This window comes from Sceloporus undulatus, chromosome 4, assembly GCF_019175285.1.
Source record: "Sceloporus undulatus isolate JIND9_A2432 ecotype Alabama chromosome 4, SceUnd_v1.1, whole genome shotgun sequence".
Lineage (NCBI taxonomy): Eukaryota > Metazoa > Chordata > Lepidosauria > Squamata > Phrynosomatidae > Sceloporus > Sceloporus undulatus.
The window spans coordinates 75,215,093-75,236,510 of record NC_056525.1 but is presented as its reverse complement, the minus strand read 5'-3'; the positions used below and the strand labels follow the sequence as shown (position 1 = coordinate 75,236,510).

General features: G+C 42.7%; 2 protein-coding genes across 6 annotated transcripts in view; one reads left to right on the top strand and one right to left on the bottom strand.

The window, feature by feature from the left end:
• The first annotated feature begins 221 nt into the window (after window positions 1-221).
• PLK3 (polo like kinase 3) lies at window positions 222-19,546 on the top strand. The gene is made up of 15 exons (XM_042462828.1): window positions 222-550; window positions 7,879-7,986; window positions 8,190-8,306; window positions 10,037-10,166; window positions 10,470-10,557; window positions 11,095-11,190; window positions 12,805-13,003; window positions 13,553-13,679; window positions 14,232-14,341; window positions 14,476-14,593; window positions 15,211-15,294; window positions 16,121-16,283; window positions 16,741-16,870; window positions 17,385-17,495; window positions 17,984-19,546. The coding sequence occupies exons 1-15, from the start codon at window positions 359-361 to the stop codon at window positions 18,176-18,178; spliced, it is 1,968 nt and encodes a 655-aa protein (XP_042318762.1). The 5' UTR covers window positions 222-358; the 3' UTR covers window positions 18,179-19,546.
• DYNLT4 (dynein light chain Tctex-type 4) overlaps window positions 19,499-21,418 on the bottom strand; it is a 75,760-nt gene continuing 73,840 nt past the window's right edge. For all 5 annotated transcript variants that reach the window (XM_042462853.1, XM_042462852.1, XM_042462851.1 and 2 more), the window contains one exon: window positions 19,499-21,026. In XM_042462853.1, coding sequence (XP_042318787.1) covers window positions 20,317-21,024 — 708 coding nt within the window. In that variant the 5' untranslated portion in view covers window positions 21,025-21,026 and the 3' untranslated portion in view covers window positions 19,499-20,316. The remainder of the gene's footprint in view (window positions 21,027-21,418) is intronic.

Below are 21,418 nucleotides of genomic sequence, written 5' to 3'. Positions count from 1 at the left end.
AATATTTTGAGCAGGACTAAGAAGCACGAATTTATATTTATTATTATTATATGGCTATCTATCCATCCATCCATTCCCAGAGTCAGTCTGTCTATTTCGGAGCCGGGTCCCCTTTAAGAAGTAGCCCCGCCCCCAAGGTTCAGGGCGGGGGCTTCCCCCTCCGGTGACGTCACGTACCCCATTGATAAAACCACCGGGATTCCCTCGCCGCCGGTCGAGGAAGAGAGAGCGCGCTGGAGGAGAGGAGGTTCCTTGGCTGCTGGGCGCCACGTGTCTCCGGCAGCAGGGAAGGAGAAAGGCGGCGGCGGCGGCGGCAGCAGCAGCAGCAGCAGCAGCAGCAGCGTGGGAAGGCGAGAGCATGGAGCCGGCTTGCTTCCTCTCGGCCCATCCCTTCCAGGAGCCCGGCATCATGGCTCCGGACCTCTACCGCCAGCCTCCTCCTCCTCCTCCTCCGCCCCAGGGCCAGCCAGCCAAAGCCCCCGAAGGAGCCCGCATCATCCGAGACCCTGTCTCTGGCCGGACCTACAGCAAAGGCCGCCTCCTGGGGAAGGTGCGTGGGGTGCCTATCTCTCTCTCTCTCTCTCTCTGTGTGTGTGTGGTTGTGATGGTGTGCCTTCCAGTCGTTCCTGGGGCTGAGAGGGTGTGACTCCCCTAAGGTCACTCAGTGGGCTTCAGGATTCGAACCCAGGACTCTAGGCTTTTAGAGCCTGCAGGGCTGGCCAGATGCCTTTCACCGTGAAGGAGGAGGGCAAGACAACACAAAATGGAGGGCGTCACCAAATAAGCGCCAGGAGGAGGGTGACCAGGCGTCCTCCTTTTTCAGTCCGTGTCCTCCATTTTAGCCTCCTGTCCAGGAAGAGCAGGGGTTCCAAAGTGTTCTCCATTTTGAACAAAACTGATTATATAGACAATATAGACTTTGGGATGGACAGATAGGAAGGAAGGAAGGATAGACTCTGAGATAGATAGGTAGATAGATGGGAAAGATAGAATCTGGAATAGATAGATAGATAGGAAGGATAGACTCTGGGACAGATAGATAAGATAATTTCTGGGACGGACTGTTAGCCAGCCATATAAATATAAATTCGTGCTTCTTAGTTCTGCTCAAAATGGAGGACATTTTGAAAAAGTTAGGTTTCTATTAGCGTTTTTGAGTTTTTTGTTTGGTGGTGTCCTACATTTGTTCTTCACCGTCCTACATTTTGTGGGGCCGCCTCCTCCTCTGCTGTTATGGCATCTGTCACCCTGCCCCTAAAGTTACCCTATCACAGGGCTTTTGGGGGCTGAGAGGATGTGACTTCACCCCCCCTCAAGGTCACCCAGAGGGTGTCCATGGCTGGGCAGAGGGATTCGAACCCAGGTCTCCAAGCTCAAAGTCCAACACCACCTTGTTGTGGGTCCTGGCTAGAGTAGACCCATTCAGTCACTGGGATTTACACATGCTTTGATCAGATGTCCTCACCGCAAGGGAGGAAGAGGCACCACAAAATGGAGGACTGTCAAGAAAAAGGGAGGACCGAAGAACAGCTCAAGACACTACTATGAATACAAATGAATGCTTGATAGTGATGCTGCAAATGGAGGACATTTTGGAAACACCTCCTGGACAGAAGATGGAAATGGAGGACGTGTCATGGAAAAGGAGGATGCCTAATCACTCTGATGAAAATGGGTAGCCATCTCTTCCTGGTGTCTGACTTCAGGGCGAACGGGTGTACTCGCCGCAAAGGAGGACAAGGCACTGCAAAATGGAGGACATGCCCAAAGAATATGCATTACAAAAGAAAAAGCTCAAAACACTCCTTAGAAATGTGAATCTCTGCTGCAGAAAAAGGACATTTTGGAATTCCTCCTGGACAGAAGGTGGAAATGAAGGACCTGTCCTGGAAAAGGAGGACCTGTGGTCACCCTGGCTAACAGGGGCCCTGAAGGGATCGCCATACTTGTGTCTGTGTCTTCCTATCAACTTAGGGCGACTCCATGCATTTCATAGGTTTTTCATAGGCAAGGGATCCTGAGAGGTGGTTTGCCACTTTCTTCCTCTGAGATACAGCCTGCAGCAACTGGGATTCCTTCTTGTTAATGATGATGTTGATGTTGTGAGCTTTCAAATCCTTTCTGACTTGGCAGCCCGAAGGTGAACCTATCATGGGGTTGTCTTGGCAAGTTTCTTCCGAGGCAGGGTGAGCAGAGGTCCTCCGTTTCCAGGACCTGTCCTCCTTTTCAACCTTCTGTCTGGGAGTCATTCCAAAATGCCCTCCTAAGAAGTATGGATTGATCTTTATATGAGTGTTGTTGTTTTTTAGCCTTTATTAGGTCAAGTCCTAATTTTTTTTTCTTGAATGCTTGTTGCCTTGTCCTCCTTTGTGGTTATGACATCTGATCTCCCTGTTCAGAGGGGGCTTGCCATTGCCATCCTCTGAGGCTGAGAGGGTATGGGTTCCCCAAGGTCACCAGCAGGTTTCCATGGCTGAGTGGGAATTAGAACTGATCTTAAGGATCATAGTCCAATGCTCAAACCATTGCACCGCACTGGCTCCCTAGGCAAGCCAAAACCAAGTTATTGTCCCTGTGAAATTTCTTTCCAAGCAGCTTCTTCCCTTTCCCTGTCCTTATCTGATGGCTGCCTCAATGGTACTTGTCCTTCCTCGCTCCTCCAGTTTCAATCCACCCGAGGCAGGAGGCATGTCTGGACACGATTCTTTCCCTCCCAGTGTATGTGGGACCAGTTACAGATGTGACACTAAAACACCATTGCCCAGAAGCTATTCCATCTTTTTGGTTCTCACTGATTTGCTTAAACATTGCACCTGATTCCTTTCTTCCTGCACCAGTCCTTCTTTAAATTAGGAACCCCTTTTACTTGGTATGATTTCCATCTTATTTAATCAGGTTTTTCTTTACTTAAAGGAGAGGAGAGTCTTTAAAATAAGATGGAAATGCTGGCAAGATAAGAGTGATGCTACTCAGTGGTGTCGGCAATGGCTGGGGTTGCAAGTGTGAAATAAAATTTTCTGTCTTTTCCAAAGTACCGGTACCACAAACTAGGTTCTGTTTCCGAATATTTTCCCAAGTCTGTTGTTGCTCCATGGAACATAGCACTGAAATACTGGCAGTATTAATCAATCAAATATTGATGATATTAATTAATATCATAAATAATACGTTCCCCATGGTTGTGTAACAGGATGCTTAAGTCCTTGTCTTTCATGCTCTTTCGTTGTCATTGCTAAGCTTATAGCACAATTTTACTCCAAGAACTCAAGACGGTTTCCATGGTTCTTTTTCTCAATATATCATCACAAATAACCTTTAAGGAAGGTCAGATGGCTCAAGTTCATGGGGTAAATTTTACAGCCCAGTGTGAACTAGAATCTAGATTTCCCAGGCCCAAATCCAACACAGTAACTATCCTACAGTGTTCAGTGTATGACGGCTATCCTTCAGGGAAGATCTCACTTTTTTACCATTGTCCAGGTTTTGGTAGATTAACTTGGAGCCAAGCTTCTTGTGTATGTTGAATGGAATGGGCCTTAGACTTGTGTAATAATGCATTGACCTTCAGGAATGCCTTATTGTGCATATAACTTATGCCTTAGCTGGCATAAGATCATTCATGCCCACTCTTGCTTTGACAACATGAAACACAGTCTGTGAGTCAGAGATTTTTGGAGAGTGAGGTGGCAAACGTATAAAATTGGAAACTTGTCTGCTTCATATAGAACCGTAGGCTCAATCCAAATTTGTTTGGATCCCTTTGTTGGAGGGATGGGCAAAATGCAGCCTTCCAGATGTTGGACTGCAACTCCCATTCCTCACCTTCAGTCTTGCAGGCTAAAGCAATTAGGACTGCCTTTGTGTAGTCCTAATACCAGAGTAGGTTTTGGCGCAAGAAGAAAAACCAAGTGACTATTCCTCAAAATTTCCATCTGTTTGCAGAGAACTAGTATAATGCAACTGTTGGACTTGGATCTGCATGGCTGTGTTTTACGTCCAGCTTGGATGAAGCTTTTTGAGCAATCTTAGAATGGCCACAAATTCAGCCAGACTTTCTTCACAGGGTTGTAAGGACAGGGGTATCCTTGCATATGATGATATTAAGATGAGACACATAAAGGAAACAGAAGTTTAACAATGTTCATTCAGAAGTGGCAAATTACTTGTTTAATCATGGTCTGAGTCCTTTGTATTTGTAGTATTTATTTATGGTGTAAAACTTTTGGTTTTGAAACTGACATACCTCATATGCCTTGAGAAGCATATTTAGAAGGAGCTTGAAGCCCCATGAATTTGCTAGAATTTGCTAGAACTGGAGAACTGGAAGGGGATCATGGCCTGTTTCTAGTGAGTAGTATTCTTTCCCCTCCAGCGGCCAAGTGCTTCAGTAATCATTCCATGGAATCTGTATTACATTTTACAGCATTGTTCTTGGGCAAATGCGAATTTTGAAAACATAAACAAACCCTGAAAAGGCCTGCTTGGGTTTGTTTTATTTTAATAACCCTGGTTTTGTTTTTTTGGGAAGGTCATAACTGCACATCCAAAAAAGCCAACATATGTTGGATTATATATTGCATGAAATGCTGATCATATGTGAGTTCTAGTTTCCCTGAATGTTCATGTGCATTGTTGCCTTGGGGGCCTCTCCTAATTGAAATGCCCGTTTTTTGACTTCTAAAACATCCATGCTCATTGAGCAATCTGTATAATCAGATTTCAGAATGGGAGGGAAAAACCATGGTATCATTTCCCCTGGAAGCCTCTGTATTCTTCATGAGCAAAGCTGGCATTGTTCCAGATATCATGCCTCGAGGGAGGGAAGGAGTGCGTCCCTTGGTTGCTTTTGCCCTACATCAAACAATGTGATGTGTCATATGGAAAATCTGCTCATTGTGTTTGGCAATATGTTGGCACTTCTAAACCCAGTTGTGTTAATGTCAAGTTTACAATAAATTTGGCAGTATCTGGAGTTCTTACAGTACTTACTGCTTTTTTACAAGACCTTTTTGAAATAAATAGTCAAAAGTGTTTCTATGATGATGTCCAAACAAAGTAGGATTCTCTGCTGTAGAGAAACTGGTTCTTTTGTGTTAAAAATGTGGTATAGGTGTGAGGCTTGTTTTGAGTAAGGTGTATCCTGCAACCAAGGATATACTTTCTTCTTGGCTAGAAAAACCTGTATCTACAGTCATTTCATTATTGGTTGTCCTACAGTATGTGTAGGGCTTAACTACACGCTGCTGAAAACACCTTGATGCTACTGGGTGTGGGGAAGTCCAAAGATGGAAGCACAAATTCTAGGACTATGGGAAGTGTGGTGTGACTATGGGAAGTGTGGTGTGACTATGGGAAGTGTGGTGTGAAATGAAATTACACTTTGGCTGCATTTTAAAAACTGGATGCAAAAAAGAAAAAAAAATGATCTCAGAGGAAAGGCTAAATATATATCTCTGTATGAAGTGTTCTTCAGATGTGTGGCCAGATGGCATGATCCACATTTTGATTTGTGTGACTTTTCTTTTAGACTTATGAGCAAGAGTTGGAAGGTGCTTCAGAGGTCAACTCTCTGCTCAGATGGTTCTCCTACTTTTATTTGAATAAGTTCATCAAAGAAGAGCCCATTGCAGCTGTCAAAAAGTTTTCCTAATGTTCAATTGAAATGGGCTGCCTTACAAATTCTACACAACAGTTCTAATTTTTCTGTAATAGAATAATTCTGAAATATTATCTTTCTATCTATCTGGCCAGTCATTTGGATATTTCATGGCTGCTGTCATGTCCCCTTAATCTTCTCCAAACTATGTACAGTGGTGCCTCGGGTTACGAAAATAATTCGTTCCGTGGCCGCTTTCGTAACCCGAAAAGCCTTCGTAAGCCGAAATGCCATAGGCGCTAATGGGAAAAAGCCGCGGCTCTGCCGCGGCTCCATTTAAAATAGCGCCGGAGTTTTTTCGTAACCCGAAAAAACTTTCGTAACCCGAAAAAATAATTCCCTATGGGATTTTTTCGTATCCCGAAAAATTCGTAACCTGGGTATTTCGTATCCCGAGGTACCACTGTATGGGCTAAACACATACAACTTTAAATAATTTCTTGTAGGATACCAGACTTCTTACTATCCTAATTTCCCTAAATTAGTTATGGAAGGCTGCATCCACACTACAGATGCAATGCAGTTTGACACTGCTTTAACTGCTGTGGCTCCATGTTACAGAATTCTGGGATTTGTAGTTCTGTGAGACTTTTAGCCTTTTCTCAGATCTAGTGCCACAACAAACTACAACACCCAGGAGTCCATAGTATAGAGCCATGTGAGTTAAAGCAGTGTCAGACTGCAATATTGTTGCAGTGCAGATCTTGACTACCCAGGTGGACGGGAAGCAACGAACTCCTCACTATCCATATAGCTTACATTTTCTCAGATTGGATAGAATTTTAATTCTATTTAGTTATGCTCTTGGCTGAGGTTGTGTGTCTTCAAGTCATCTGTTGACTTATGGTGACCCTGTGAATTTTATAATGTTTTCTTAAGCAAGGAATACACTCAGAGGTAGTTTGCCATTTCCTTCCAGGGTTGCAACTCAAATATAATACAATGCTGAAAGACTGAAATGAGATGAAAGTACTACTCATGTTTGTAAAAGTTGACCTTGTGTGGATATTTATTGTGATTGTAAGCCGCCTCAATCCTATGGGAAGAGGTGGAATATAAATAAAATTTTATTATTATTGTACACCACACTCTTCTTTCCTCTGACAACAGAGTGCTGAAAAGGGGCATGGTGTTACAACCAATGTCTGTTCTTTATGACTTGTAGTAAAAGCAGTAGTTGTGCTGAAGCTGTCTTCCTGCCGGCCCTCCCCTACAAAAGGACTAAGGGTGAACTCATGATTAGTTATGAATAGTCTTGGCTCCCATTTTGTTATACTTTGCCTTAGGCAATGAGCCTGTAATTTCAGGCATATGCTAGATGTTTCCCACACTCAAAATACAGGATGATATCAGTCATGGGGCAATTATATTCATGTGAACTCATCCTTCCTGAGGCTGAATTCCATCGAATCCTAATCGTGTTTGCTTGGTGTTTGTGAACTACAGCTTTTTGACAAATGTACCTATTTCTGGTTTTCATCTCTGCTTTCTGGCATTCATTTGTTGTGACGAAAAATATACGGACTGAGAAAATGCAGATTAGCAGGCATATGTTTGACAAATTATGAGTCTTTGTTCATCTAGGCTGGTGGTTCTCATCCTTTGCTCCTTCAGCTGCTTAGGACTTCATTTCTCTGAAACACTAGCCAGCATAGGCCATAAGGGATTCTAGGATCAGGAATCCAAAACATCTGGAGAATCAAGTTGAAAATCCCTAGTAGACCAGTGTTGTCTGCACAACATTGTACCATCAGTGCTCCAGGCAAATGACCATTCCCACCACTCTTAGAAATCAGACTTGGAATTGCCTGCATACTAAGCATCTGCTCTATAACCAAGTTAGCCCTTCCAAATCGGGGAGTTCCTATTTTGTTACCTATTAAACTTTCAATGAATCATTCCGTCTCTACAGTAACTTGTTGAAAGTTTTCTCATGTTTTGTTGAATCATTAGTTCTAACATCTGTCATTAAAAGTTTGAAGCTTCTTCATTAATATTTGTAAGTTAGGATATGATATGTGGAGAAACAATACTTGAGTTAAATTTCCTCAGGATTGCCATGGCTACTATGTTGTATTCAAAATGTCCAATGAATGATGAAGGTGCCTAGGAAAAAAATGAGTTATTCTAAGACACCCTTCACAGGAGTGGCTGTGTCTCAAGGGACAATAAACAGCACATTTCTGTGATTGTCTTCTAATGGTTGCTTCCTTTGTTTATAGGGTGGATTTGCAAGGTGTTATGAAGTGACAGACCTCTCAAGCAACAAGACCTATGCAGTGAAGGTCATTCCTCACAGTAGAGTGGCCAAGCCACACCAACGGGAGAAGGTAAGTGACCTTAAGGCTTGAATATAGAGTAAATAATTACGGTGATGGACTAAACCAGCTTCATCTGACCTGATGTACTGGACTGTGAGTTTCATAATTCCCCAGTGTAGCTGGTTGGGAGGTAGGTGCTGTAAGTTGCAGTACAACACATCTGGAGGTCCCTGAATGGAACAAACTTGTTGATTTTGTATTGCTTCTTCCAGATCATAAATGAAATTGAGCTGCACAGAGAGCTACATCATAAACACATTGTGAAGTTCTCACATCACTTTGAAGATTCCGAGAACATTTATATCTTCCTCGAACACTGCAGTAGAAAAGTGAGTCCCAATATGACACACACAATCTCTGTCTCTCTATGAGGACTCTGTGTCTCCCTGAAGCACATTTGATCTCTCTTGTATCTGGTTGGTTCGATGCTGTGCCCAGTGGCCTTTAACACAACCTTAGCTTCACCCAAGTCATAGGATTATGTGGTCCTTTAACCACCTTACTCAGTAGGGCTGTGACCCGTGGGTAGTTGTGGCAAAAAAGTGGTCGACATGAAGCAACAGAAATGAAACTTGTGGTGCAGTTGCATTTAATTATTACTCCAGGTTGGGCTCAGTGTGCTATTTTATAATTGTGTATTTTATATTCCACTGAAGATATCTTCCACTGCATATGAGAGTTTAAAGGACACTTTTCTATTATGTCTAGAAATATTAGGAAAAGGTGGTATTGATTACTGCAGTATGGGCAACTGTGGGTCTAGGTTGTTTTTCATGGAGTCAAAGCAGCATAGTAGACACTGCTGCTGGCAAGCATTGTCCAGAAGCACTCAGAAATATATAGGTCAGCCTTACCCTTCACTGCACCCTTACAAACTGATGTAGAAATGTTTACTTCCAAGTTCCTTATGGATACTTGATTTGCTTAATTAGTACTTGATATTCTGCCTTCTTGTTTGTCTTGCTCACTTATTTCTTTGTTGCATACTTGGGATGGTGGCAAAATGCTGTACACACAACCCATATATAATAATCTGTCACCCATGCCCTCTTGGTATGGGAGTTGAGGTTGTCCTGCCTAACAGTTAGGTTGTTTTAGGTATTGCTTCAATATTTGTAGTTCAACACTTTGTAAACAATAAGTCAGGCACTGGCATTTTAATAGTTTTAGCTACTCTGGAGTAGATCAAAGCTGGTATTAAACTGTCCAGCAAGGATTTGGTTGTTGGAACAGTGCTTATATAGATAACATCAAGGATCATCTCCAGTACTTAGCATGGCAACTGCTTTTGTTAAAGGGAGTTTAGACATTAAAGGAAGCTTAGACAGTTGAGATCTGACAAGATTCTCAGTGCATCTCAACATTTAACTTCAGCTTGCTTCCTTCCTTTCCCTGCCATGTGCTTATCAATTTTGCATATCTAATCCCATATGCAGGCCTCTCACCAGGCTTGTGTGATAACTTGATTCTCTTTCATTGTGGGGTAACTAGTCTAATATGGTTTCAGAAATTGCCATGAACTTCTGAACACCCACATCTGTAAAGGGCATATTGATGAAAATCAGTGGTATGCACAATTAGAACTGGAAAAGACTTATTTTGGTAAAAGCAGCAAAACAGGGTGACAAGGGTGACATATTCATAACTCAGTTTAGAAGTTCTATGTACATGTGGAAAGATGCCAGTTGCGGACAAAGACCGAGAGAGATAAAATTCCCCTCCACTTATCCAAGCTACCATTTTGAATGGGAGCATCTTTTGCATCAGTTCTGAATAGGAGCTTGACTAAATGGCTTCATGTTAAATGCTAAAGAGAAGCCATTTATACTTGATCTTCTCTTTGGTTTTAGTTATATCTGCTCTTTACTCTGAGCAGTTCAAACTGGTGTACATGGTTCTTCCATCAACTATCCTCACTACAATTTTAAAATACTGAGCAGTTTTACTCACTAGACTTCACTGCTCTTGCATGCAATTCACTAGGACAATTAGCCACCCTTAATAAGAAGTTGGCTGCAAAATAACTTCTCAGTAATAAAATCTTTCTTTCCATTTCTAGTCTTTGGCACATATTTGGAAATCCCGCCATACCCTTCTGGAACCAGAGGTTCGTTATTACCTCAAACAAATAATCTCTGCCTTGAAATATCTCCACCTCAAAGGAATCCTTCACAGGGATCTTAAACTGGGTAAGTAAAACATGGCTGAATTAATGCTCACGTAGTGGAGTAAACTTCACCCAAACTCTCTCATGTAATGTAATTTTTGTCCCTGTAGAAGTGTTGAGACCTGAGCAGCTGCCACTAATCTCTTGTACAGTATCTGGGTTCCTAGATGTTAGGACTTGAATTTCTGAATTCAACTGAATTGAAATTCTGGAATGCACAGAATGTTGGTGGCTTCTGGGTGTAGAAGCAGGAAAGGAAGTGTGTTAGAGATTGTTTTATAATCAGGTTTAATCACCAGGACTGTGATATTTTTTCTGTTGGCAGGTAATTTTTTCATCAATGAAAACATGGAACTGAAAGTTGGAGACTTTGGGTTGGCTGCCCGGCAAGAACCTGCAGACCAAAGAAAAAAGTAGGTGGATCAGTATTCTTTGCATTCTCTAAAAAGATTAGAGTAGTAGTAGTAGTGAAGAACATTCTCTTACAGTGCTTGCTTGTCCTGTTGCTCCATTTCTTTGCAGCTGTGTGATTTGTTATCCCCTCCCCCACTATCGGACTGCATCAGGGACAGTGGGACTTGCAATAGACTCCATTGCTTCAGCTTAGAATTTGGTGTCCAGCTAAACAATGTAGTTACTGTATGAGCAGTTGTGTCTAAACCAGAGGCTTTATGTTTGCACAGGGCAGGGAAACAAAGGCAAATTTATCTTGGGTTGTGTTAGCTGCTGTAGTTGCTGGAATAGGCAACCATACTGTGTGGAAAGGAGCTGGGGAGTGGAGCAGGGAAGGCAAGTTTTGCTTTGGTTTGCTGTTTCTGCAGTGTGGCAGTAGGACTGTGAACCTCTTGTTCTGATATATTAAAGTTGGGGGTGGGAGGGAAAGTCTGAGAAAAAACCCTAGTGCAACCAAGGTAACTCACAATGTGTATTTGTTTTGCTTTGCACCCCAGGACTATTTGTGGTACCCCCAACTACCTTGCCCCAGAAGTGCTACTGCGACAAGGACATGGGCCAGAGTCAGATGTGTGGTCTTTGGGCTGTGTCATGTAAGTCCAAAAGTCAAACTTCACAGGAATGGATATTTGTCTCTACAGTAGGCTTGCAAGTAGTCTTTAAGACTGTTTCTCTTGGAAAGCTCCTTTTTTTTGTACTGTTAAAAGAAGTTACTGTATTCTGTGACAGTGTAATAGCAAGCTTAAGCTCTGGCATTTGAAATACTGGATCTACACTACATCAAAAACTTAGGGTGGGCAAGATGTTCAAGAAGCTAAATTCAGGCTCAATTGAAATTAAATTAGTGAAAGTCCAAGAGTCCAAATTCCAGCCACAAAATCCAGTTTCAAACAAAGGCTTTCAGTGTTGCCAAATAAGATAATCAGCATTTGCAGTTTCATGGGGGTGTTGTCAGGTAGACACAGACTAGTACTGTATGGGACTGTTGACAGATGGGTGGAGGGTAACTGAGTAATGTCTGCTAGCCTCGAATTTCTGAAAAGGATATAGAAAGAGGAAGGCATCTTTCTCAAGTACTTTGGGCTGCAGAGGATCTTGCACAACCTTATATTAACTCCCTGTTGCTTTCTTTGAATGTTAAAGCTACATTGACAGTGTGGCAGGAGCATGGCTTGAATATAGCCTGCACCAGATTTTTAACAGAACAGTTTATCAAAAATCCTTATAGAAGGCAGCATGTGTTGGCGAGAGATAGCCGTTACCTGATGGAAAAACTGATGAGTGTCTCCAGTTGATCCCATGATGGCCTTTAGCCACCATGAATAATTCTGGAATTCAAAGTTATGAACCTGATTGAATAGGCAAGACTGGAGCCTGGGAGAAGCAGGTGTCCTGATCTGCAAAATGGATGCAAACTACTTGTGTCCTAGGCATACATTGCTAGCATGACTTACTTGTTCTTGGAAGTCCAAACTAACCTTTGAAAATAGCTTGGTTGTCTTTCTGGGACTTATATAGGCAGATAGATTAAGAACAAAGCAGTATACCTACTGGAACTCAAAACATTGCATGGTTACTGTGGGTTTTTCATAATCTATTTGTAATTTGTTCAAAACAAATGGAAAAGGAGGTTGGCTCTGTGGCGTGCAAGTGATTACTAAATGCAGGTGTTTCTTAGCAGCTTTTCAGAGCATCTCTTTAAAAAATAAAAATGATTTAAGCTGTCAGTTCTCTCTACCTTGGTTAGCCACAGCTTCCTGCTAGCTTTCACAAGGCAGGAAATGGAAAATTTGTCTCGAAGGCAAGAGTTGGGGAGGGGATTGAGAGTGGTCTTGAATGAGGATCTGCTTAACGAGAGGTGTTGCTATCCTCACCTTTCCAATCCTTCAGAAGACCCAGAACCTTTCCAGAAAGTGATTCCTAAAAAAGACATTTAACACTGATCATATTGGAAAGGCAATCACTTGCTCGCTGGACATGCCCCTAGTCTGCAGTACATGCAGCAGCAGCATTGCTTCACAAAGTCTAGTACAGGGAACACTTAATGCAGGGTGTTGCCTCACATCAGCTTCCGCTATAGTTGCTGCTGAGTCATGTGCCAATAAAGAGCTAGTCAGTGTTGACAGCTGGGAACTGGTATCCTTGATTCTCCTCGTGGTATCACTCACAAACTCCTCTTCCCCCACCCCACCCCTGCTTCTTCATAGGTATACCTTGCTATGTGGAAATCCCCCTTTCGAAACTTCTGATCTCAAGGAGACCTATAAGTGTATCAAGCATGTCACATATACACTCCCAGCATTCCTTTCCATGCCAGCCAAGAACCTGCTTATGGGCATCTTGAAACGGAACCCCCAAGAACGTTTCACCCTGGAGGAAATCTTGGACCATGACTTTTTCACTAAGGTAAACAACTGTCTTCCTTTTACATTTTGGGGCACTTTAGCTTCTGATCTGGCCAGGGTCTGACTAGAAACATGAGCTGCTACAAAACATGGCCTGCCATGGAGTGTGACTACATCCTTTATTTGGTAGTACAGTATTTGGTATGCTGTCCTTCTAGAGGCAAAGTCATCAGGTGAAGCCTATTGTTGGGCTCCAGCAGGATAGAGATGGCAGCATTCCTCCTAACAAGGAGGTTGGCTGCTGGATTGCAATTTAGATAATTACATCCTGTTTCTAATTAATACTTATCCACATATATCATTATTCTTTGCTCTGGCCTGTGTTGCTGGGCAGTTTAACTGTTAGGGCTTTGTCAGAAGTGCTTCTCATTAAGAGAATTTCTTCAGCATCTCTTGTAAAACACCCCAGTGTTGAAACCTGGGTGAAAATGACCCAATCTTGTCAAGCTGTAACAGGGATGTGAAAGAACTGCTGGTGGGCTGTCCAAAAGTTTATGTACAATCTGTTCTGTTTTTAATCTGAATGTTGCTATCTGTTTACACTTTCTAGGGTTACACACCTGATAAGCTCCCACCCAGCAGCTGTGTGATGGTGCCAGAACTGAACCCTCCCAATCCTGCCAAGAGCTTGTTTGTAAAGGTCACAAAAACACTCTTTGGGAAAAGGAAATCCAAAGGTATGTTGTGTACTGTGCTCCTGCTCTAGAGGCCAGCTGATGTTCCTAACAATACTTTCTAGTATCTGCTTGCCTTCCATTTATTTAGATCTAGGGTAGTAATCATGCAGTCCTCCAGATTTTGGACTGCAGTATCTGCTTGCCTTCCATTTATTTAGATCTAGGGTAGTAATCATGCAGTCCTCCAGATTTTGGACTGCAGTTCCCACTAGCCCTAGCCAGCATGAAGAATGCTGGGAGATACAGTCCAATAATGTTTGGGAGGGCTGTGTGATTCCCACATTTGGTTTAGATGTGGCCTGGGGATTGAGGGCTTGGCAACAGAGTAGACATTGCCAGATCTTTTGTCACCAGAACTTCAAAATGTGAAGGAAGGAGGATGTAAAATAGATCCCTAAATGGACTATGGCCAAGTCAGAGCTCCTTGCTACAGCTTTTCTGTTTGACCCAACATAGCTGACATTGCTACATAAGACCTTTGATTTACTTAATAGGATAGCATAAAGAGGCTTCACTGTAAAAAAGATTTAAGTCCCTCTTTTCCTTTTCTAGTTAAGAAAGCTCCTTCTGAAGAAAGAGATGACATCTCCAGGTTGGTCACAGGCCTTGTGAAGACCTCTATCTGTAGGCAACTGAGCCACAAAACGGTGGAAGGGAATGAGGTAAAATCAACTGCAGGAATTTGACTGGGTTGTTGGTCCTTTTTGAGGGGTGGAAAGAATGCCAAGGGAATTTGACAGTTGCTAAAACTGTCAGTCAATAGGATGCCACAAGACATCTTTTCGTTTCACCTTAGGTTACTCCACTGAGCGGTCAGGGCCCCAGCTCTAGCCCAGTAGACACCTTAGCTGAGGAGGGCTCACAGAAGTCCATCTCCCGGTCCATTCGTGGGACAATGGCCAGCAGCTGTGAAGGTAAGGAGCAGCAATGTCTCAAATAAAAGCGCACCCTTATATTGGTATCTGTGGTCTGAAATAATTCTTCTTTTGGAAATTGATGTAGGGTGGGAAATTGGCTTAAAGAAGAAAAGCAAAAAGAAGCATGTCTGTGTGGAAGATAGGGGTCTGTGGCCAGTATGCTTTCTAGAATTGTAGCTCAAGCAAACTGTTGGGAAATGACTGGAGGAGCATAGCTTCTTCCTCATAGTGGATACTATTAGCCAGGATGTACCTACCATTCTTAGAGGCAAGGACACCAGTTGGTGCAGACAAGCAGGAATGGCTTTGTAGCTTACACCTGGCTCAGTAATTATGGACTAAATGGACTTCTGGCTTGATCCAGCAGGTCTTATGGCTAGGCTAGGCTAGAAGCAGCTTAGCTGCTCAGCATGGCAGATTTGGGTAAACCAAGTCCAGCAAACCAATTTTGATGGCAATTTTCCATTAGTAAGGGTCTATCTTCCTGCTGCTGTTAAGTGACCCTTGGCAAGAAAGGATTGTGTTGTAATATAAATAAATCATATTATTATTATTATTATTGAAACCCTGAGTAATTGGATCTTTTGTCAAATATGTTTCTGCTCCCGTTTTAGTATTTGAAGACTGTGCAACAGCATCAGGTGTCATTGAATCTGCGATTGGGCTCCTGAAGAATTGTCTCTCTGTCATGCCACCAGGTAATTTCTCGGGGTTCACAAGCCTTGGGGGTGGGGATGGAAGAGAGGCTGCCATATCACTTAATATTATAAAGAGATGGGCCAGAAGAAGGAACTCACAGCTTATCTCACTTGCTTACGAAGTTTTAAGTTAAGCCTCAATGCCCTGAGATACAATACTACAAGAGATAATGGAAACAAGAACATGAATTGGGCAGTTAGCTTTGGCCTGTGCACTCTTATTGACTGGCTAAAATGGTCATTTGCATCAGTGCTTGAATTGTAAAGGGTCAGAGAACATTTCATCCCCACCCCTGAGCCTACTGTTTTTAGAAAGTGACAGGTTTGTGTGTGTCAAGATTTTGCTAAAATAGGAGTGCCAGGTGGGGCTTCTGGGTTTAACGTAACTAGTGATCTGGAGTAAGGTCTTAGAAGAGGCAGAAGACTTGACATGTCATAAAATTTGTGATGTCAAAGCAAACTTTACACTTATTCTAATCTATCATAAAAGAAACAACTGCTTTTACAGAGCACTCAGAAAGGGAGGACCATATAAAATCAAAAAGTGACCAAAAGACACACATTTTTGTCCTTGAATTTACCACTAGAATGTTTGCTTCTTACCATGTAGATTTAGGATCCTAGAATGAGAGCAACCTGCAGCCCTGGATATGGTGCTGCAAGAGCCAAGATGGGCCAGGTTCATGTTCCAAGTATGACCTCTTCCCTCTCATCCCCATATTAGTACTATTTTAGGAATAACCTGTAGTACTTCAGTCTCAAATACAAGCATATTAAATCTTTCTCCCCTACCTTCACTTAAACAGTATCTTTGTTCACTATCCAGCTGAGAGGAATCCTGCCTCCCTAGCCTGCCATGAACATTTCGTCTGGGTGAGCAAGTGGGTGGACTATTCAAACAAATATGGCTTCGGCTACCAGCTCTCCGATCGTAGCATTGGTGTCCTCTTCAATGATGGAACTCACATGACACTCTCTGCTAGTTGGAAGTGAGTGAAAGAACCATATTGCTTGGCAGGGGTTTGGTGGACTTGGGGGTTTGAGACAGTGGACACATGACACCCAGTCAATGCAGCTCCAGGCCTACTAGTCATCTTCTGGTGTGGTGAAGCAAAGAGTGAGATAGGAAAAACAAAACAGATCCATGTGGCTGAAACAAACTCAGGTTTTTCTGCATTTGCTTTTTTGCCTTGGGCAAAGGCAGAACTTAAGAACCCTCCCATCAGAGGATAGCTCTCTTCCATGCGCTTCAGCTCCAGATTTGTTCAGGCTGCTTAGTACAGCAGGTGACTTGTTGCTGCCAATCATGATTGTGACTAGAAGGTGTTATTTTCAAGTTCTCCAAAATGAATTGTGTTCACCTATCCATCTGATGTTGCCAAATAGCATGAGATATCTGTCTAGTACAGTCATGGCTGTGTAGCTAACTGAATTCTTGCCTTTCAGGAAAGTACGTTACAACCTGACGAACAGTAAACATTTCTCCTTCCCGGCTTCAGCAGTTCCTGAACAGCTGCAGGGACAGATGAGTGTCCTGCAGTACTTTGCGTCTTACATGGAACAGCATCTAATGAAGGTGAATAGCTTGGCATAGTGTATATTTAGTTACAAATGTATATTTGTTTACTGATAGCAAACCTGGATGTAAATTGACTGGCTGGCTCTTTAAACTGCCTCCTAAAGTATTTTAGATCTTGCATTAAGTGATGCAGCTAGAAACATTAAGATCATTATTCTCGGTTTGCCAGGCAGTGGTTAGAGTTTGTCCAAATATTAATCATGCATGCAGTAACTATGTTGCCTGTTTCTGTTTGCTCTCAGATGCTTTGCTGTGCTCATATAAAAAAGCTGTGGCTTTTTCATACAGTTAAGGAAGTCTCATCTGTGGGATAAGCATGCTAATCTTCATGACAGGCAGTTGGCCTGTATCACCTGCCCCTTGTCTCCTAGTGCAAGAAAAAGGGTTGTTTGTTCCTTGCATTGCCAGAGTGCTGAGAATGGTCTTATTTACAACTGCCTTGAACTGTTGAGGCTGGTTCAGACCAGTCATTTGTTGACAGGTGTTCTAACTTCACTGTCTCTCATTAAAGGGAGGAGACTTGCCCAGCATAGATGAAACTGGACAGGTGCCACTTCTACTTTTACAGTGGGTGAAGACTAACCAGGCCTTATTGATGTTGTTCAGCAATGGAACCTTGCAGGTAAGTAAAGTCCTCAAGTCCTTCATGCCAACAACTGGACCTGCATCCTGCCTTCTAATCCAGCTCTCTTTAGAGAATCTGTATAGACTAGCTTCTCAACTTCAGCACCTCTAAACCTGGTACTGTTTCACCACAGAGAGGCCTACTTACAGTTTTTGAGTGTGTTCTGTTCTCTTCCTGTCTTTGTTCAAGTTCTGAAAGATGCTTTCTGTGGAACGCTTCCGAACTTGGCTTCATGCCTGACAGTATGCCTTGGCTTCCTCTGCAGTTCTAAGTGGAAGCTGGAGATTCAAATTAAAATCCCTGCTTAGCCGGTGACCTTGGGGGCAGTGACTTTCTCTGAGCTTAAACTCTGAAGAGAGAGTGAGCATGAGCCAGCAACTGATAGTAAAATCAATTGTGATTTCCAATGGGTACGGCTTGCCTGCCAGGTGCTAATAGACATTAGCAGTGAGCATTAAAGAGTGTGTCTTATGCATTTTTTCTAGGTGAACTTCTACAATGATCATACCAAGGTGATATTCAGCAAACCTGACCACTCCTGCCTCCTTACCTACATAAACCGTGACAGGAATTCCTACACCTACAAGCTTAGCAGCATCGCAGAATTTGGATGCTCACCAGAGCTTCAGCATCGGCTCAAGTATATCCTCAGACTGCTACAACAGCGAACAGATGCTTAAAGCTATAGAGAAAGACTCTTTGTCTCCTTGGAACTTTTTAGTTCTTCCAGAAACTGTTAATGGTTTAAGAGAGGGCAAGTCTAGATCCCAGTGGATTCTTCTTCAGTGGATGCATAACTCCTCTGGAAGGGAAAACTGTCAAAACCAAAACTGCACATGTGCAGCTCTGAGCCACTCTTTTGGACCCATCAACTTCTAGATGCCTACCACCAACTGCCTCTTCTTTTGTTTCCCCCTCTTTTATGAAGTCGGGGTGTGTGTGTGTTTCCCACTTACTTTGATGTGACTGCTCCAGTCCACAGTGGAGAGAAGGTATAGCAGCAGATGCCTTAAGCTTTACTCCTGTGTAGTCCGTGCACAGTTGGTTGTACACATAGTGTTACAGGGTGAAAAAGGGAGAGGGGGAGATAACTGTGCTCCATACACGATATGGGGAACGACATAGGGTAAATAGGGAGGGAAATGACAAATCTTCATTTAAAATGGCTTCTAGGGTTTCTGTGGTGCCTAATGCCAAATATCTGGTGTGGAATATGGCATCTTTTTAGAGCCTGATGGGTAGAAAGGCTTGAATTCCAGATTGAGTGACTGTTCCATTGTGAGCTGTTCCAGGCCCTGGCAACACTACCACTATGTCCTCTGGACTACATTGTGCTGCTTGGAGTTGCATCACTTGCCAGTTCTCACTTGGCTATGACTCATGGACCAAACAAGGCTGTGAATTTGGGAGTGGCTACCAGGAGAGGAAGTATAGCCTGTGCTACAGGGTGTCTGTAACGGGTGATGTTTTCTTACCAGGGAGCCAGGCAAATGGCTTCCTTGCTCTAGCTGTAATGAAGTTACAAACTTCAGGTGTTAGTTGGCTGTTGTGCCAACTCTCTGCAGGAATTGGCAGGGAAGAGCTGCTACAACTCAAAATCTGGGAAGATGGAGTGTGGTTAAATCGGGAAGTTCAGGCTTCTAGTGCTTCCTTGAAGCATTTGAGGCTGTGATGGTAATAGAATAGTAATTGTTAGGTAATGAAACTGTTACACTAATTAGGCAAATGGGACTCCCTTTTTTGCTGAAACTGTGAATGCCCTATTTGCCTCAGTTTCTCAGCTGCTTTCATCCCAAGATACAGCAGAGGAATACCATTAATTGCCATGGTGCAAACTTGAACAGCTTCAGTAAAAGCTGCTCACTTGGTGTTTTGAACTTGACAAGACTGTTGAGCTGTGGAACCTAAATGACCTAAGATTTATTTATGTATTTATAAACTATTTATTTTGCACCTATTTCCTGTCAATCATGTACACCAGATCTCCTGAAACCCAGCAGTTTTGATGACAATGAAACTCATTTTTATTAAAAAGCAAAGAGAAAGTACTATTCCAAGTTGTGATGGTATTTTGTTGGTGAACAGCTGCCTAAATGAAGCTTGTGTGAACCTCAGAAAGCCCTTAGAGCTGTGAAGGGCATGTTACTGCTCCACAAAGAACTACACAGTATCCTGCTCTGAAAAGACATCCATCCATGTTAGCATAGTAAAGATGGGGAGATATGTTTACGTATGCAATGAATATACAGCATATCTTTTTTCCAGCTGCAATTAACATCTATATGTTCTCCATAAAGACTTCAGATATACTGTTCATGTAAGCAGTTGTGTAACCTCTTGCACAAACAGAAGTGTAAAAACTATAATTTACCTATTTTAGTATGAGGTGAACTCATGTTTGGATAACAGTGTAGGTGGGTTATTTATCTTTTACAGGTTTCTTGCATCCAAACCATAGCCTTTTAGGAATTAGTTGGTATGGCACTAAAATAAATATGACTTATAAACATAATAAATACATATTATTTAGATGCCAATAAATGAATATAAGCTATTGGAAGGAGAGGAAGATGTCTAATGGATTATTACAGCTAACAAATCAGTGGGGTAGTCTTCCTCATCATCTGTGTGCTATTCAACCATTCTGTTAATACAGTATAAAATATTTTGTCTGGAAAGTAGTGGAGGTGATATGTATTTCTTGCACCACTTAGTGGCAGTTTAAATTAGATATGGGCAAAAATTGAAGTCAAATTGAAATTATTTCAGTTTAGATAGCAGTAAGGGAATGGGCATCTTCAGATCTGTACAATATGGTTCATTCAAAATATAGCCCATGCACTGTGGCCACAGCAAATATTGATGAGTTAGTGAAAGTGGCAGAGGCAAAGTTGTCATTTTCCACATCCCAGAGAGACCGACTGGCAATGTGCAGACCTTGGTTAGCCTGCTGGCCCAGAAAAACATTACATACCAGCTTGTAGCGAGGTGGGGTAACGTCTTTGACTTTGCTTCGGATGAGATCTGACATGTTCTGGGCCAACTGCCCACCCTTTGCTGGGTTGTACTTGGCATCCCCAAGGTAGCTGACCAGAACAGATTCAAGAATCTGCTGCATTTGAGAGGAATTAAACTTGCAGCCTTCATCTGGCTGGATCTTGTAGGTGTTTTCATAAAGGGTCTCCCGAACAGGTTCAAAGAGGGGTAGCCCAGAGAAGCTTACTCTGCCACAGTGCATCCAGGGCCCAATGGAGAGACGCCTTCCCCCAGCAGCCAGTGAGTTCCTCCTGCTGGCAAAGGGGGCATTGAAGACGCTCATGATGGAGCTTCTTCGAGACAATGGGAAGTGGGCTTTCCCTTCTTCAATACTTTGCAGCCTTAGGAGTGTCCTAGGTATCATATCTGTAGACTGAGAGTTCTGACGAAGAAATAATGAGCCTGCCTTTGGACAGGTGGAATTTTTCTCTTCTGAGGCCATCGCCTGATTGGGAGTCTGCTGGAATGGGGCCAGAGACCAGTCTACCATGCCTAAATAGATAATGGAAAAAGATAAACAAAATTATATTGATCCACTATTACTGGCTGAGATTGCTATTCTCCCAAAAGCAGACCTTGAAACTTCCTTTAGCAGCTGTGGCATTTGTTGAGGCATTGTACTTCTGATCTAGACATTTTTGTCTTACCAATCATCAAATGAGGGAATCAGTTAAATGACTATATTGGCTAGCTGAGAGCTCATGTGGTATAGTGGTTTCAGTATTGGACTATGACTCTGGAGATCAGGGTTCGATGCCCCGTTTGACCATAAAAGCCCACTGGGTGTCTTTGGGTGAGTCGCATTCTCAGCCCCAGAAAACTTTGTGATTGGTTTCCTTTAGGGTCACCATAAGTTGGAAATGACTTGAAGACATACAATAACA